At 32.2% G+C, this 15,339-nt stretch overlaps 1 protein-coding gene across 1 annotated transcript in view; it reads right to left on the bottom strand.

The window, feature by feature from the left end:
* Nucleotides 1–3,625, bottom strand: part of LOC131049199 (diacylglycerol kinase 7) — a 96,642-nt gene extending 93,017 nt beyond the window's left edge. Inside the window, exons 1-4 of the mRNA XM_057983241.2 lie at nucleotides 3,088–3,625; nucleotides 1,788–1,910; nucleotides 1,511–1,648; nucleotides 1,221–1,306 (exon numbers count right to left, since the gene is read on the bottom strand). Coding sequence (XP_057839224.2) covers nucleotides 1,221–1,306; nucleotides 1,511–1,648; nucleotides 1,788–1,910; nucleotides 3,088–3,468 — 728 coding nt within the window. The 5' untranslated portion in view covers nucleotides 3,469–3,625. The remainder of the gene's footprint in view (nucleotides 1–1,220; nucleotides 1,307–1,510; nucleotides 1,649–1,787; nucleotides 1,911–3,087) is intronic.
* Between the last annotated feature and the right edge of the window lie 11,714 nt (nucleotides 3,626–15,339).

Below are 15,339 nucleotides of genomic sequence, written 5' to 3'. Positions count from 1 at the left end.
GATTATAGAAAATTGTGCTGTAATTACTTGAAGTCAATGGTGATCAATGATAAGCAACATTCTTGATCAACATGTTCTAGAGGCTGCCAATGGATCCTAAAACAAGGTTGCAGAGTCTGCTAAGCCATGAGTAGCCTTACAAAAGTCTAGAAATGAGTTGTGTATACCTTTAGATGTATTTAGTAGTCCACCGATAAAAACCAGGAACTATGGGGTGTTAAAGCATTTAAGCATGCATAAATATCAAATTGCTTGATTAACGAATGTTGAAGAGGCAATTGCAATGGGCATGTTGGTAAGGTCCCTTTTATCATCAATCATGGATCTGATCACTAGACTTCAAGACTGATTTCCTTGAACATCACTTATGTCAAAATTTAATTTTGTTTTTTCTTGTTTTCTAATGTCAAGATTAAAATACAAAGTCAATTGATAAATAATAAATATATTAAGAACAATTAATAAGTGTTCAAATCTTGAATTAACAACAAACCAGAACAAAATCATAGAAGTTTTAACTAATAGTTCTCAAGTTGGAAGTTCAAGAAGGATATTTCCCATCTAAGAAACTACAATCAGATGGATGGCAATTAATAAAAAAACAAATAAGTACCACCAAAGTAGCAGTGAGTCAAAAAATCAATATTCTATGTTGTTTCCCTAGATAAGTTTTTGAAAATTCTAAAAATAGGCAAATTAATGAACAATAGACACAATAGAAACAACTAATAAGTGTCCAAATCTTGAAACAAGAACAGATAATAAAAGGCCAGAACAAATTCATAAAAAAAATCAGCTAATGGTTCTTAAGTTGGAAGTTCAAGAAAGATATTTCCCATCTAGGAACCAGGAATTGGACAGATGGCAGTTAACAAGAAACAAATAAACCGAAGTGGCAGTCGGTCACAAAATCGAACTTCTATGTTGCTTTAATAGAGATAAGTTTTTTAAAGTTCTAAAAATACAAAGTCAATCCTTGAAACAAGGACAGATAATAAAGGGTGAAAGCAAATTCATAAAAGTATCAGCTAATGGTTCTTAGGTTGGAAGTTCAAAGGATATTTCCAATCTAAGAAACTAGAATAGGATAGATGCCAGTGAGAGAGAAACAAATAAGCACTAATGTAACTGCCAGTGACAAAATATAAATTTTATGTTCTGTAGAGAAATAAGTTTTTGAGAGTTCTAAAAATATAACTTAACTGAGAGATCCAGCTTACCTATCAAGCCGACGAATTCGACCACTAATCACCCTCAACAAGGAGCTCTTGATTGCTGACTTCCATGCAAATGGGAAGGACCCACCCTGTAAAAGACATTACAAGATGGTCATGCAGTGTGCATTGTAAATAGACACCATATTTTAATTTCTAAAAGCAGCAAAGCTTAATGCTGAACCTGTAAACAATCCTGATATGTGATGCGTCTCAACCTTTGACTTGAATAAAACAAAAATGTCAGGAATATGCATGAGGATAGATATATCCTTGGGCAAAAGAAAACTACCCACCCAGCCAAAACTTCGAGAAAGATCATTGCCTGTGCCAAGAGGAATAACTCCAACAGGTGGGATTGGTTTTATGTTTTCCAAATGAAGCTCTCCAATGCATCCCAGCACCCATCCCACAGACCCATCACCACCTGCTACCTGCCCAACATTGACAAACTCATACAATATTTATTCATCCTTGGATGCCAGATATGTTTCAATTAAATACTAAATTAATTTAGCACCTTAATAGGCTATCAGGAATCATAGGAAAAGTTGTACAAGGTGATCTACTCACCACAATCCGTACTCTCTTACGGGTTTCTTGAGCACAATGGTCCCCAAAGTTGGCCAATTCCTCCAAACAACCTAGACCATGGTGAAGGAATTCTGAGGGTTTTACACTTGACAGATCAAAGACCTGTTCAAACAAAAATAACACAGGGAACAAATCATGATAAATTTTTGCAATCTTTTGTTTCTATGCATTGAGTTAATAGCTAGTTATTGCAAGTATATGTGCAACAGAAATGAAATTATTAAAAGTGTCTCCCTATGTTCAGATTCACAAAACGACACAGGCAGAAACCATTTTGGCTACCCCACAACTGCCACACTATAATAACAATCAGATTACAGAAAAAAATTAGAAATAAATGTTAAGAAATATAATTCCTGCACTAATTTCTCTTCGATCGGTTATTTATGAATGAGCTAAAAGCTGCCAAACAGACCTTCTCCACAGAGAAAAAAAATCTAGAGAATTTATGTCTTCAAAAGTCTGGATCTCAAGATCAAACAAAAATGTACACGTCAAGCATACAGACCTTAAAATTAAAATGATAAAAAGAGTATACGAGATATATTTTGTTGAAGTCCTTAGACTTCAAAATAAAAAATAAGTTGATTACAGTTCCTTAAGTAATAATTGGGAGCAGAGTACTTTTTGTTGGCTGTTTCTCACGACTTGGCTAATAAATACCCCGAAACTCCAGTACATGAATGAGTACAATGTCCCCGTCCCTGCACCAACAAATTTTGGTGACTACATTTACGTACAATATAACCGTACCCTTATTCATTTACTGGCGACTACTAATTTAAATGGTGTCTCTGTACCCTCACCCCAGCGCAGGTTGGAAGCAGGGTGGGTTATTTGCCCCGGAGCCGCAGGAACCTTTAAGCCCGAGCTCAGCTAGAGACGCCTATGCATTAGCAGTCTCCAGGTAACCATAGAAATAGCAAATTAGCAAATTCTCCCCAAGAAAAAGAAAATAAATGACAATTAGCCCTAAGACAAATATTCGTATAAAATTGAAAATGTTTGGTCGGAAGCTGTATGTACTACAAATACCTTTTTTCTTTTAAGGAGAAAGATTGATCAACCATTCTGCAATTTCAAGAAAAAGCAGTCCTATGAAAGATTTCCTGATTAACATGAGGAAGCGAACAGAATGCGAAATGATATAGGGAACACAAGAGGACTACTAAGATTTAGAGGAACAAATTCGGCTAAGATGAAAATTCTAGCAAAACATCAAATTACCAGACATATGATCATCAGAATAATAAGTAAAAGGCCACGGAATCTATCTAACCTGTTGTTCACTGATAAGCTCCTGAAGCCTGGCCTTGAGCGCAGGGCCGTGGTGGCCGCCGCTCTTTGAATTGATAAAAACGATTACGGCAGCTTCAGGCGCGGTACTGGTCTCGTCCCCACGATGGCGATCCGCGTCATACACGAACTCCTTCTTTGTAACGGCCTCCATCATTGCATTTCTCAAATATTCAGGAATCAGCAATTTTTTCTTCAATTCATCTTTATTAACCCGAAATCCGCTAAGCCCACAGCCGTGGAGAGAATCGACGACAGACGATCTGGCCGCTACCCGGCTCGTTTCGCCGTGGGATTCTTCAATTTCGGTATTAAAGGAGTCAAATCTAGGACCTCTCTGTTTTCCCTCTTCTTCCACCGCCATTGTTTCCTGTTCTTGTTTCCCCTTTCGGGCACTGGTGATGCAATTGCAGGAGGGAAATTTGGTGCGTGCGTGGGTTCGAACTCGGAACGTACTGAGGACTACAAAAATTTTCAAAAAAGACAGTGAAGACTCTCGTGAGCACTAGGAGGGATGATGTAATATAGGAATCCTACGTGGCAGCATTACAGCTTATAACAGCCTTTATTTTATTTTTTTATAACAGCCTTTGTTCTTTTTCCCTTGTTTGCGTTTTTCAGGTTTGAAGGGATGGATGATTTTAATTAGCGGACAAAATATTTTTTAAATTCATTAAACAACTGTATTGGTTTTTTATTATTTTATAATATTATATCGCTTTTAATTTAAATAAGCGGGAGGTTTCCAACTTGATACCGTTTCCTATAGATTATCTGTCAGCGTTTAGTATTTTTCACCTTCCATTTCCTTGGGAACAAATTAAAATTCAATTTACTATTTTTATAAGTCCGTGACCTGTCTATATCTCGGAAGGTTGAGTTCTCGGCCGTTGTTTGTAAAATGGGTATTATTGAATTTTTATTATTTTTAATTATTATTTTTTATAAATGGTTTATCTTTTTCTTTCCCTTAAAGGTTGAATAGTTGACCTTTGTCCTTCTTCATAGAATGAGTATATTGAGGATTTAATATATTAATCATTGTCATTAGTGGGTAGTTTTTTTTTTTTAAATTGTTTCGAGGTGCATTTCTTAAAATGTATATCTATTGTATATTCTTTTTTTTATTAATATATGCATTTTTTAAAGAAAAATAAGTGGGTAGCTTTTTCATCATGAATTTTTTATTGAGTATATTTTTCTTCTATTTATTATTTTGAGGTATATTTGAGGGTGAATATGGAAAAAAAATTCTTTGATCAATTATTTATTATATTTGAAGAGGATTATGTGTTTTTATATATTTATATATATAGTTGCATATCGAATCTTTTAACTAATGTCATATTGATTTTTTTGGAATGTAGATATGAGGATTTGTTAATTGTAGAAACAAAATTCAAGCTTCTAAGAAGGAATTTTTTGGAAAAAAATTAGTCATTGAATAAGAGAGGAAAGATCAAGCAAGCAAACATACTAATCCATTGTTATATTAGAAGGAGACTCACTTTCATTATGGCAAAACTTCTATTGAAATAAGGATCATATTATATTGGACTATATATGTTACCATTGTTGTGGACCAAGTCTTCCAACTAATGTGAGATTAGCTCTTGGAAGTAGATACAAAGTTTTTTTTTTTTTTTATCGGTAATTTTAATATATTGATTTTCAAAAATAGCTACATTCTTCCAGGGCCATTCAGATTTCAACATCAGCCCAACATTCAGTTCAAACCTACTGTGCAGAGTTCCAACAAACCGGAAATAGAAGTAAAAACAATACTGTGTATTCATGCACAAAATAATACAGTCATCCCTAAATATTGTTTTTTTTTAAACCATATAAGCATAAAGCAAAAAACAGATTTTTGGCACCATGATCGCTCAATCTGAATCGCTCTGGTTCGGCTTCTTCACCTCCTCATCAACAATCTCTATCAAAGCTTTCCCTTTGGCTGCTTCAGTCTTCATCTTCGGAATGCAGTCCAAGTTCCCAAAGTCTAGGTCACCTTCGAGGCTTGCTAGGAACTGGACTGCTCTCCCCTCCTCGAACCAATCATGAAGCTCTCTTCCCACCTCCATGTGCGCCACCACCTTGAGTGCCTTTAGAACCTCATCTATTCATATCAACTTAACACAGAGCTTCATGGCTTCCCAGCCAATACAAGCTCGTTCCCTGCATTGCTCCTTTAACCGATTCTCCAGTCCTCTGACAAACGGTAGTATCTCCTCCTCTGCCTCTCCTTCCCGGATACGAATTTCGGTCTGAGGGATCACCCATTCCAGGATGGAATCAAGATTGATCAAGTAGTCCCCGTCAACAAGCTTTTTCATTGTAAGTTTGACTTTCTCCACTTCGGGTTCAAATTCGCAAGCCCAGGCCATTATCAAAGAGTAGACCTCCATGTTTGTCCTGTACCTGAAATGGATATGCACCAATTCCTCCCCCAGCATTAGCCGAGCCACACTCCACAACTTTTCTTCCTTATATTTAAAAAGGCCTTGCATTCGTTTGTCCGACACCGTTCCCAGAAAAGGGACTAATTTCTTCTCTGTTCTGAGAGTGAAATTAGCCTCCATTGGACCTGCTCAAACCCTGTTGATACAAAAAAACTAAACTGCAGAGACACAACAAACCTTCATTAATCCGGTTTTTAACTAATACATTACTCAAAATTCAAAATAGTTGTAAATCCATCGTAGTTTGCGACAAGACATAAATGCATAATCTGTGATATTAATGGAAAGATATTTCATGGCAGATTTACTGCCCACCGCCATTGTCTCGAACAAATACTTCGTGCTTTTGAACTGCCACATTAATTACGATGCCTGTGATAGTGAGTACTCGTCCTTGCTAGTTGTGTTGCGTGCTTACTGGTTTTGTGCTTCCCGGACTGCATTAATTCCACTTCCATGCTCTATCGTTTCCCGACCACCACTTTGCCACTTGACATGTCATATCACATCCAATATTGGAGAGGAGGTCCACCACTACATTGGCACCTCTCCTGACATGGGAGACCCGAAAATCCTCAAAGGAGGTGAGTTTTTCTCGTATTATCTCCACCCAATGAGATAGTTTCCACAAGGGGGTGTTACCCTTCGCTATTGCATTGATCACCACTTGGGAATCCCCTTCCAGGTGCACTTTTGGTACTTTCATGTTTATGGCCAATTTTGTGGCCATTAATGTCACCTGTCCTTCAGCTTCGTTATTTGTCCCATTCTAAAGTCGTCGAGCCCCCTTGAATTGGATGACCCCTTTATCATTTCTTGCAACTACTCCCACTCCTGAGATTCCTGGGTTTCCCCTAGAAGCCCCGTCAAAGTTTATTTTAATCCAGTTCTTAGTAGGTGGTTCCCATTTGACCTCTTCTTTTGCTGCTTCTGAAAGGGGATGAACCCTTCGAGACACATTAACGGGTTGTAGATACAAAGTTTTTTAAGGCATGTATTCCAAGGCACAAAAACCAAGCCTTCCAACTAATATGTGAATATTGTTTCCATATTTTGAATGTAGATGTGAGAGAAAAAATTCATAAACTCCAAGAAGCAAATATTTATAAGCATATTGTACTTGAGTGGAAAAGTGTTTTTAGGAAGTTTGCAAGATTATAGGAAGGAGATTTTTTTTTCAAAATTTTCAACTAAATACGACAAAAAGGGAGGGTAAGCAAAAAAACACATTTTTATGCAACCAATCAACCATTGTGTTATAGCATATCTATGTATGTTGTCACAAAAAGTATTATGACCAACATGACATTAATTTTTAAATGCATATATGAAAGAGATATCATAGACGAAATTATGAAACTCACATTTTCTTAGGTGTATTCAACTTAAAGGGAAAGGTGTGTTTGTGAGCTTTAGGAAAATATGGAATTTATTTTTTGAATCTAAATATGCAAATTCTTAGTTATAGAAAGAACCTAGGGTTTCTACCTTTTTTGGGGTGTATTAGTTGGGGTGAAGGCACTTTTAAGAAGCTTGTAAGAAAATGTGAGAGACGTGCAACTTTAGGGAGAGAGCATTTTTTATAAGATTGTAGGAATGGTATTTTTTGTGTAAATTTTAGCCTAGAAAGAAAAAGTGTTAGGAATGAAGTGTTGTACACCTTGCACAATAATAAAAATTTTATTCATGTAAAATTAATACTTGTTTATGGTGCATCTTTAGGATATCGTTTAGTCACATTAAATATTTATTTAGGTCCACTTGTAAAGTTGCAGGTAACATTGGATAGATAATTTATGTGTGGATTGCACATGGAAAAATATATAATGTTTTAGAAACTTAGTAGGAAAAAATAAATGTGGGGTTAAAGGTTTTATGTACTCAAGGTTTTGAGGCACATGGTTTCACCCTTAGTGGTTAAGGAACTGGTTGTTTGGTTATTTAAGTATTTATTATTGGGGTTAGTTGTCATTATGTTGGGATTTCGTTTAAAGAGTGCATATGTGAAGCATGGCATAGGATGTATAAATGCATGCTTAGACTCGTGGAGAATACATGGAGCTTGATGTTACAAAAGTATTCTAGGATACTCTATAAGAGTATTGTAGTGTTTTCATTATTAAATAATACATCAAGAGTGAGGTTGGATTTACCCTTGAGGCTATTCCTAGGGTATATCATGTGTTATCTTGTGACATATCTTTGATTTTTGCATATGGTATTTATGTAAGCTTGTATGCATGATTTTCTCTTGTGGGGTTATGTAGGAAATGTTTTGATCAACTTATATGATTTTCCTAACAAGGAGAAGGGAGACCCAACCAATCAAGCTGCTTTTCCACAAGCAACAAACTATTATGTTAGTATGAGGGTTACTTCCATTATGGCATCACCCCTATTAACATAAGGGACATGGTAAATTGGACTCTATACATTGTAATAGACTATCCTTCCAACTAATTTGAGATTACTTATTTTAATGTAGAATGGAAACTTTTTGGTTGTAGAAGCAATGTAAATAATTTAGATAGGATCAATTTCTACTTTGCATTTATGGATCAAGAAATGATCATTCAAGTTATACCCAAGAAAGATATAATCATAAGGGGATATGGTTTATTTTTCATGTCAATCTATGAAGAGAAGAAATTTGGGTCCCTCGCCCTTTATATTAACTTACAATAAAAATCATATTTCAATTTTTACAAGGGTGCTAAATGACTAAAGATGGCGCAAAAGGAAAATAAAGCCTAGTTACCTAAAACTTAATCAAAATACAGGCTATCAAAATAGGAAAGACAAGTTGCATAAAAAAACTAAGCTCTAGCTAAATAATCTCAAGCAAACCTCTGTCCTAAATCATATCTTGCATTTCCAAACCAAAATATGATTCAAGTAAATATATTATTCTTTTTTTAAAATTCTTTTGCCAAGGACTTGTCTATTTTATTTTATTTTTCTTCCTACAAGAAAATTATTAAAAAAAATCAAAATATAGCAAAAAATTCCCTAACTTGATGTCTAGATAGTTTGATGTCTAAACAATTAGAGGCAATAAAATGAGGCTACAAGGAGAAGGAAGGTGGTGAGAGGCACAAATTTTTTGAAGCAATCAATCTATGGGGTTGCTAGTGACTAAAGGAGTAGCATGGTTGAACACACTCATATCAGATAATAATCATACAGTAGAAATGTGAATTTTTACTATGGCAGACTTGCTATTAGTTGTTTCCACTTAATACTACTAATATATAGAGATAAAACTTGATAGTGATAATATGATGAATCAATAAGGATTCGGTCAACTACTGAGAGGGGGGGGTGAATTAGTAGATAGAAAACAAACTAAACTTTCACCAATCATAATCCCAACTCATAAACCAATCACTAAACTAATCGGTTTAGACACTATATCTAAAACTATTACTGCACTGTCAAACTTTGTCGATTGACCAAAACAACAATGATACAATGTAACAGATCTATAACTCACATACCATTTAACCAAAACATTAGACCACTTTACTAACATCAGTAATAGCTCATTTCAGATCACTTCCGGTCATCTAATCATATCTAAGGGTCTTTACCAGTTAATCAAATCAACCATATCAAAACATATCCACAAAATCATTCACCACTTGACACAATGATTTTTGATGTGGAAACCCAAATGGGAAAAACCACGATGGGGATGAAAGCCCATAAGTATTCTAAACTCTTCTGAAGTTCTCCTTGTTAGGAGCCAAGCCTTGTTAGAAGCTTATACAATAATGCCATGTTAAGAACAAATCTGATTAGGGACCACTGGGTTAAGGGATTGACTACAATACCCTATTAAAGGCAATACTCTGTTAGGAGTAACCTCGATAGAGGATTTCAAATCCAAACTAATGGATCACCTGGTTAGAGGATTTAGACAACACCAAGCCTGTTAAAGCTTACCTGCTTAGGGGATTTAACTGTTGTAATTGTTAGAGAATAATAGGGTCTTTGCTAATCTAGTAATAGAACTATCTTGCTTAGTCAGATCCTTTTATGCTCCTATCTGCCTTCAAAAAATTTTACAGTCACTCCTTCTGATTTGGCAATAGTCTCACTACCACACTTAACAAAATTGCCAACATAATTACAAAACAACTCATTGACCTTATAAGCAAATACAATAGGCTGATAACACATCACAAAACCTACAAATCTCATCAAGATTACAAACATATCGGTTCAAACATGATTGTTAGATTACATAGCAATCAACTACACATTGTTCTAGACAACTTGAACCGCTCCTGGATCACCACACATCAAATCTTGTAACTCATCACGCAGTTTATCACTTCATGATATGCATTTGCTCATTCCCAAGATAAATAGTTATCTTCGCACGCCAAAATCACTTTGAAACTCATCACGTGCATCATGCATACATGACATCTCCATCTCCGATCACCATTTGATCATAGATCAACATACTTGATTCACCAAGCTCCATCGGTTAGGGTTACCGGTTGATCACTCTGCTTGAATAACAATACTAGTTTCCTTCACTGCTCTACTACTGGTTGCATTACAACTCCATTACCGATTACTATTAACATCAATGACAATACTATACTTCATTAATGCAATCTTGGTACAATGCCAATAAATAGTAAGCTAGTAAGAGATAGATGGTAGGATAACAACTTATTAGGAGGTTTTGTTAGAATACCCATGTCCATCACCTCGATTTGGGTTTTTGTTACAACCCATAATAGTTGAGTGGACTTATATTTTTTACCATAAATATAATACAATGGGAGTGGTCCTCAAGGCCATGATTTACTTATAATTTTTTTTTTTAATATCTTATAATAAATTTAATGCTATCAGATTTCCACAATCCATGCTATAATCTTCTTGATGCTCGTGGATTGGAAATTTGTGTATAATTTTTTTATCATCAACGTTTCAAATCACACTCCTTGATTCATTTTCTCATCCTGATGATGAATCATGGAGTGTGATTTAAAACATTGATGGTAAAAAAATTGTACACAATCTAATCTAGAAGCATCAAGAAGAATAAGGTAAAATTTATTAAATAAAGGGTGGCGACTTGTGTAACTTCAATTTCAACATTTTATCATCAATTAAATTATATTGTTTACTTTTTACAAAACTATATTCAAATAATTTTTAAAAATTTTATAAAAATTACAAACATAAATTATACAAAATAATATACATTTTATTAGTTTACATCATTTCAAAATTCAAAATATACATTTCACTTTTTATTGATTCAATTTAAAAAGTTGAATCAGCATTGTCCATTTTCTTTATAAAAGCGTGACACAACTTTGTACTTTTACCCTATAATAAATTTAAATATTAAATTAATATAAATGTGACAAGTATTCTAATCATTACAAATAATTGCAATGTAATATATATAAAACTAATATTTTAATTATAAGATTTATATAATAAAATAGTATAATCTTAATACTTTGATGAATATTATAATATTTTGTTATAAATCTTATGAATTTATATATTATTATAATTATTTTGAGAGACTTTCTACAATGGCATCATAAAATCTTAGGTCAAAAAGCTAAAACATAATTGACATGTATATATAAAAAAATTAGGTAAAAGATAATTATTAAGTTAAAAAGACAACTCTTTAGAAACAATATAAACTAGCATAGATATCTTAAATACTTTTACCTAAATACACATTGATAAATATTAACTTAGAACTATTATATTTACTTAGTGATTATTTTATTTCATTTGCATTATTTATTTTATTTTTAATTGAAAGCTATTTTTGTTTACTTAATAGTTATTTTATGCATGCATCATTCACCTTTTTTTATAAAGTAATGGCTACATACATCTAGTGCATAGATGAAGAACTTATAAAGTAATGGCTACATACATCTAGTGCATAGATGAAGAACTTAGTTGATGTTGATTTAAAAACCATTGGTTATATGAAAAAATCGTGTAGTTGTATCTAGACCACTACCATTTCCTATAAAGTGATATGATCCATATTACGTTGGGATGACCTAGAGGCGCCAACATAAAAATTGGGACGATGCACTATTTCTTATAGATTTGTGCCCTCATTACTTTAGCAAGATGTAGGGGTGCTAACACATGAAATGATCATTATTGTGCATGAGGTGTGGCTTGGTGATGTACATAGTACTAATGACCTAGAAATTTGAACATCAAAAACTTTTGCAAATCTTAGGAATCAATGAAGATCTAAAATAGTCACGCTTCTACCTAGGAACCAATGAAGGTATAAAGTGTGTTTGTTGTTACAACAATCTAAAATACATTCTTGACCATGCATGATTGCATATGCTAAAAGGAGTTACCCTTATATTATGGTATTAAAAGAAGAGAGTCTCATTGAATCCATGTGCCCTTGTTGAGAGAAAATGGTTTTTGTATGCAAAATATGAAATTAACACTAGTGTATGAGGTCAAAAATAATGATCCAAAATATTGTTGCTACTTGAAGTGGCTCATTGGCACAAAATATTGAAGTTATCATTGGACAAGATTATGTGTTTTATTGTGGCTATTGTTCAAGATGTGTTACATAAGTTTGATGTAGTCAAATTGAAAACTCAACTATTATATTGAATCTGCAGAGGCTTTATGTGCTCTTTGTCTCGAGGAGAGTTGATTGCTTATGATTCATGCAAGGGTGTTGTCTGATATGTGTGCATAACTATAAAGGCCATGAGTATATAAATTTATGCATGGGAATAATCAAATATTTTTGTATAGATTATTGTATTTTACATGGGTCACCCATTGGAGATGTTATTTCTACTTTGGTTTGAGTAGGTGTTGTTCTTGATGTTGATTGATGAGCATATACTAAAGCCACTCGCTGGTAGTGCACAATGTGAATTGTTGTAGAATTATTTATGCAACCAATAATAGAAGATGTGTGGTTGTAATCAATATTTAATTTTCTTGGAGTTGTTGGGGGCATGAGTGAAGGTCTATAATTTATAGTTGTCATAGCACATGTCACAATCAAGGGAGGAATTTGTAAAAACCTCTTCTCCTAACTTGCTTGACTAAATAGGGGCCAAATCGAGGAAGTGCAAAATAGGTAAAGTTAGCATATAATATGCCCTACCATTTTATACCATGATAATTTCATAATTTGCAACATGTTGTAACAATGTCCCTAATTGTTCTCCAACAACACTAGAAAAGATCTTGTCCATCTACACAATGTATTAATATATCACCTTGGATGGATATCAAAATTCATACTGAATTCCATTAAAGAACAATGAAAAAAATTCAGTTCAATTATTATTTTTAAGTTACCAGCTTGAATTCTTGCATGGCCAAAGAGATGTGCTCACTTTTACCTATTTTGATATGCATGGTGCTTTGATCATGTTTGACCATACCATTTGTAGGAGTAATTATGCTATTTTGAGAATAAGAAAAAAAGATGTTCTAAAATCATTCCACATAAAGAATAATTAAGTAAAGGGAGGATATATAAAGAGATGTGCTCACTTTTACCTATTTTGATATGCATGGTGCTTTGATCATGTTTGACCATACCATTTGTAGGAGTTATTATGCTATTTTGAAAATAAGAAAAAAAGATGTTCTAAAATCATTCCACATAAAGAATAATTAAGTAAAGGGAGGATATATAATTTGATACATCCTCTTCTCTCAAAAGAAAATTTAATTGATATATAAAATTTTCATTTAAATTTTTTAATTAATTGAAATTCAAGAATTAATATTTTTTAAAATTTAGATTAATTAAAACAACTCAATTAAATATCTAATAGACTTATGTGAAACACCATCCTTGACCCTCCCAAAAACACTTCTTAAATGCAAATTTTTCCCCCAAAAAAAATCAATCCTAGAGTAGACACATACTAGAAGAAAAGAATATAAATAGATAAATTTGACCAAGAGAAAAAATCTCCTTAAATGTAATTTTTCCCCAAATAAAAAAATCAATCCTAGAATCAAATACATTCCAGAAGAAAAGAATTTTGTGTACTCAAGTAAATATAAATAGATAATTTTGACCAAAAGTAAAACATTATTTCCTCTCAATAGTTTTTTGTTTCTAGCTATTATGATTTCATAGTGGGGTTAAGTAAGAAAAGTGAGATGTGCTTGTTTGTTAGATAAAGTTTTTTATTATAATTATGTAAAGATTTTTTATATTTGTATTTTGAATCACATAATATATCAATTTGAAATTGTGAAAATATAACATCATTTAATTATTATATTCTTATTAAATATATAAAATTATACTTTTAATTCATTTAAAAATTTAATGAAATTTTAAATTTACAAATTAATATATTCAAAATTAAAATATTTTTTATTATTATTATTTTTAATTTTTTAATCATTTAATTCTTTAAAAACTCAAATTCAAAATTAAAATCACAAACATAAATCTAAATTAATACTACTTTAACTAGAAGTTAAAAATTAATTGATATATATAATTTTCATTTAATTTTTTTTTAATTAATTGAAATTAGAGAATTAATATTTTTTTAAATTTAGATTAATTAGAACAACTCAATTAAATATCCAACACTCCTTAAATGCAATTTTTTCCCCAAAAAAATCAATCCTAGAGTAGACACATACTAGAAGAAAAGAATATAAATAGATAAATTTGACCAAGAGAAAAAAGCTCCTTAAATGTAATTTTTCCCCAAATAAAAAAATCAATCCTAGAATCAAATACATTCCAGAAGAAAAGAATTTTGTGTACTCAAGTAAATATAAATAGATAATTTTGACCAAAAGTAAAACATTATTCCCTCTCAATAGTTTTTTGTTTCTAGCTATTGTGATTTCATAGTGGGGTTAAGTAAGAAAAGTGAGATGTGCTTGTTTGTTAGATAAAGTTTTTTATTATAATTATGTAAAGATTTTTGATATTTGTATTTTGATTCACAGAATATATCAATTTGAACTTGTGAAAATATAACATCATTTAATTATTATATTCTTATTAAATATATAAAATTATACTTTTAATTCATTTAAAAATTTAATAAAATTTTAAATTTACAAATTAATATATTCAAAATTAAAATATTTTTTATTATTATTATTTTTAATTTTTTAATCATATAAATTATTTAAAAACTCAAATTCAAAATTAAAATCACAAACATAAATCTAAATTAATACTACTTTTAAGGGAAATCATTCAACCAAAACCTGCATTTATTACACTCTAAAAGAAAAAAGTCTAGAACATGATACCAAACTTTGAACTGAACGAAAGATTGGAATCTATTAAATGATGTAGGTATTCAATTCACGTGATGAAATCTTTCAAATTTGGCTATCCTTGTTTGACAGTCCGCTTTTCAAGGTATGAGTTTGTCAAATCTTCGAGAACAAACAAAGATTTCCACATTTAAAACGGCTTTCAGTTGAACAATAGCATTTTCCTTCTTCCTTCGCGACTTTTGTTGTTGAACTATAATTTGTTTCTGGAACGTTCGAGACGTGGTATTTTGAAAATTGACGATCATTTATGAGAGTTACTGAGGGTTTTGTAATTTATAAGGTATCATTAATTTTTATTGTTTTGGTGAATCAGAAAATTGGTTTAAAATATCAATGTTAAAAATAAAAATAAAGTTAAAAATAATTATATTTTAAATATCACACTAACAATTTAAGTTTAAGTTAGCTAAAAAGATTATCATTAGTATTTGATTGGAGGAAAC

Source organism: Cryptomeria japonica, chromosome 5 (genome assembly GCF_030272615.1).
Source record: "Cryptomeria japonica chromosome 5, Sugi_1.0, whole genome shotgun sequence".
In the NCBI taxonomy this organism is placed as follows: domain Eukaryota; kingdom Viridiplantae; phylum Streptophyta; class Pinopsida; order Cupressales; family Cupressaceae; genus Cryptomeria; species Cryptomeria japonica.
Note: the sequence above shows the minus strand (reverse complement) of the source record. Positions and strands in the feature narration are given on the sequence as shown.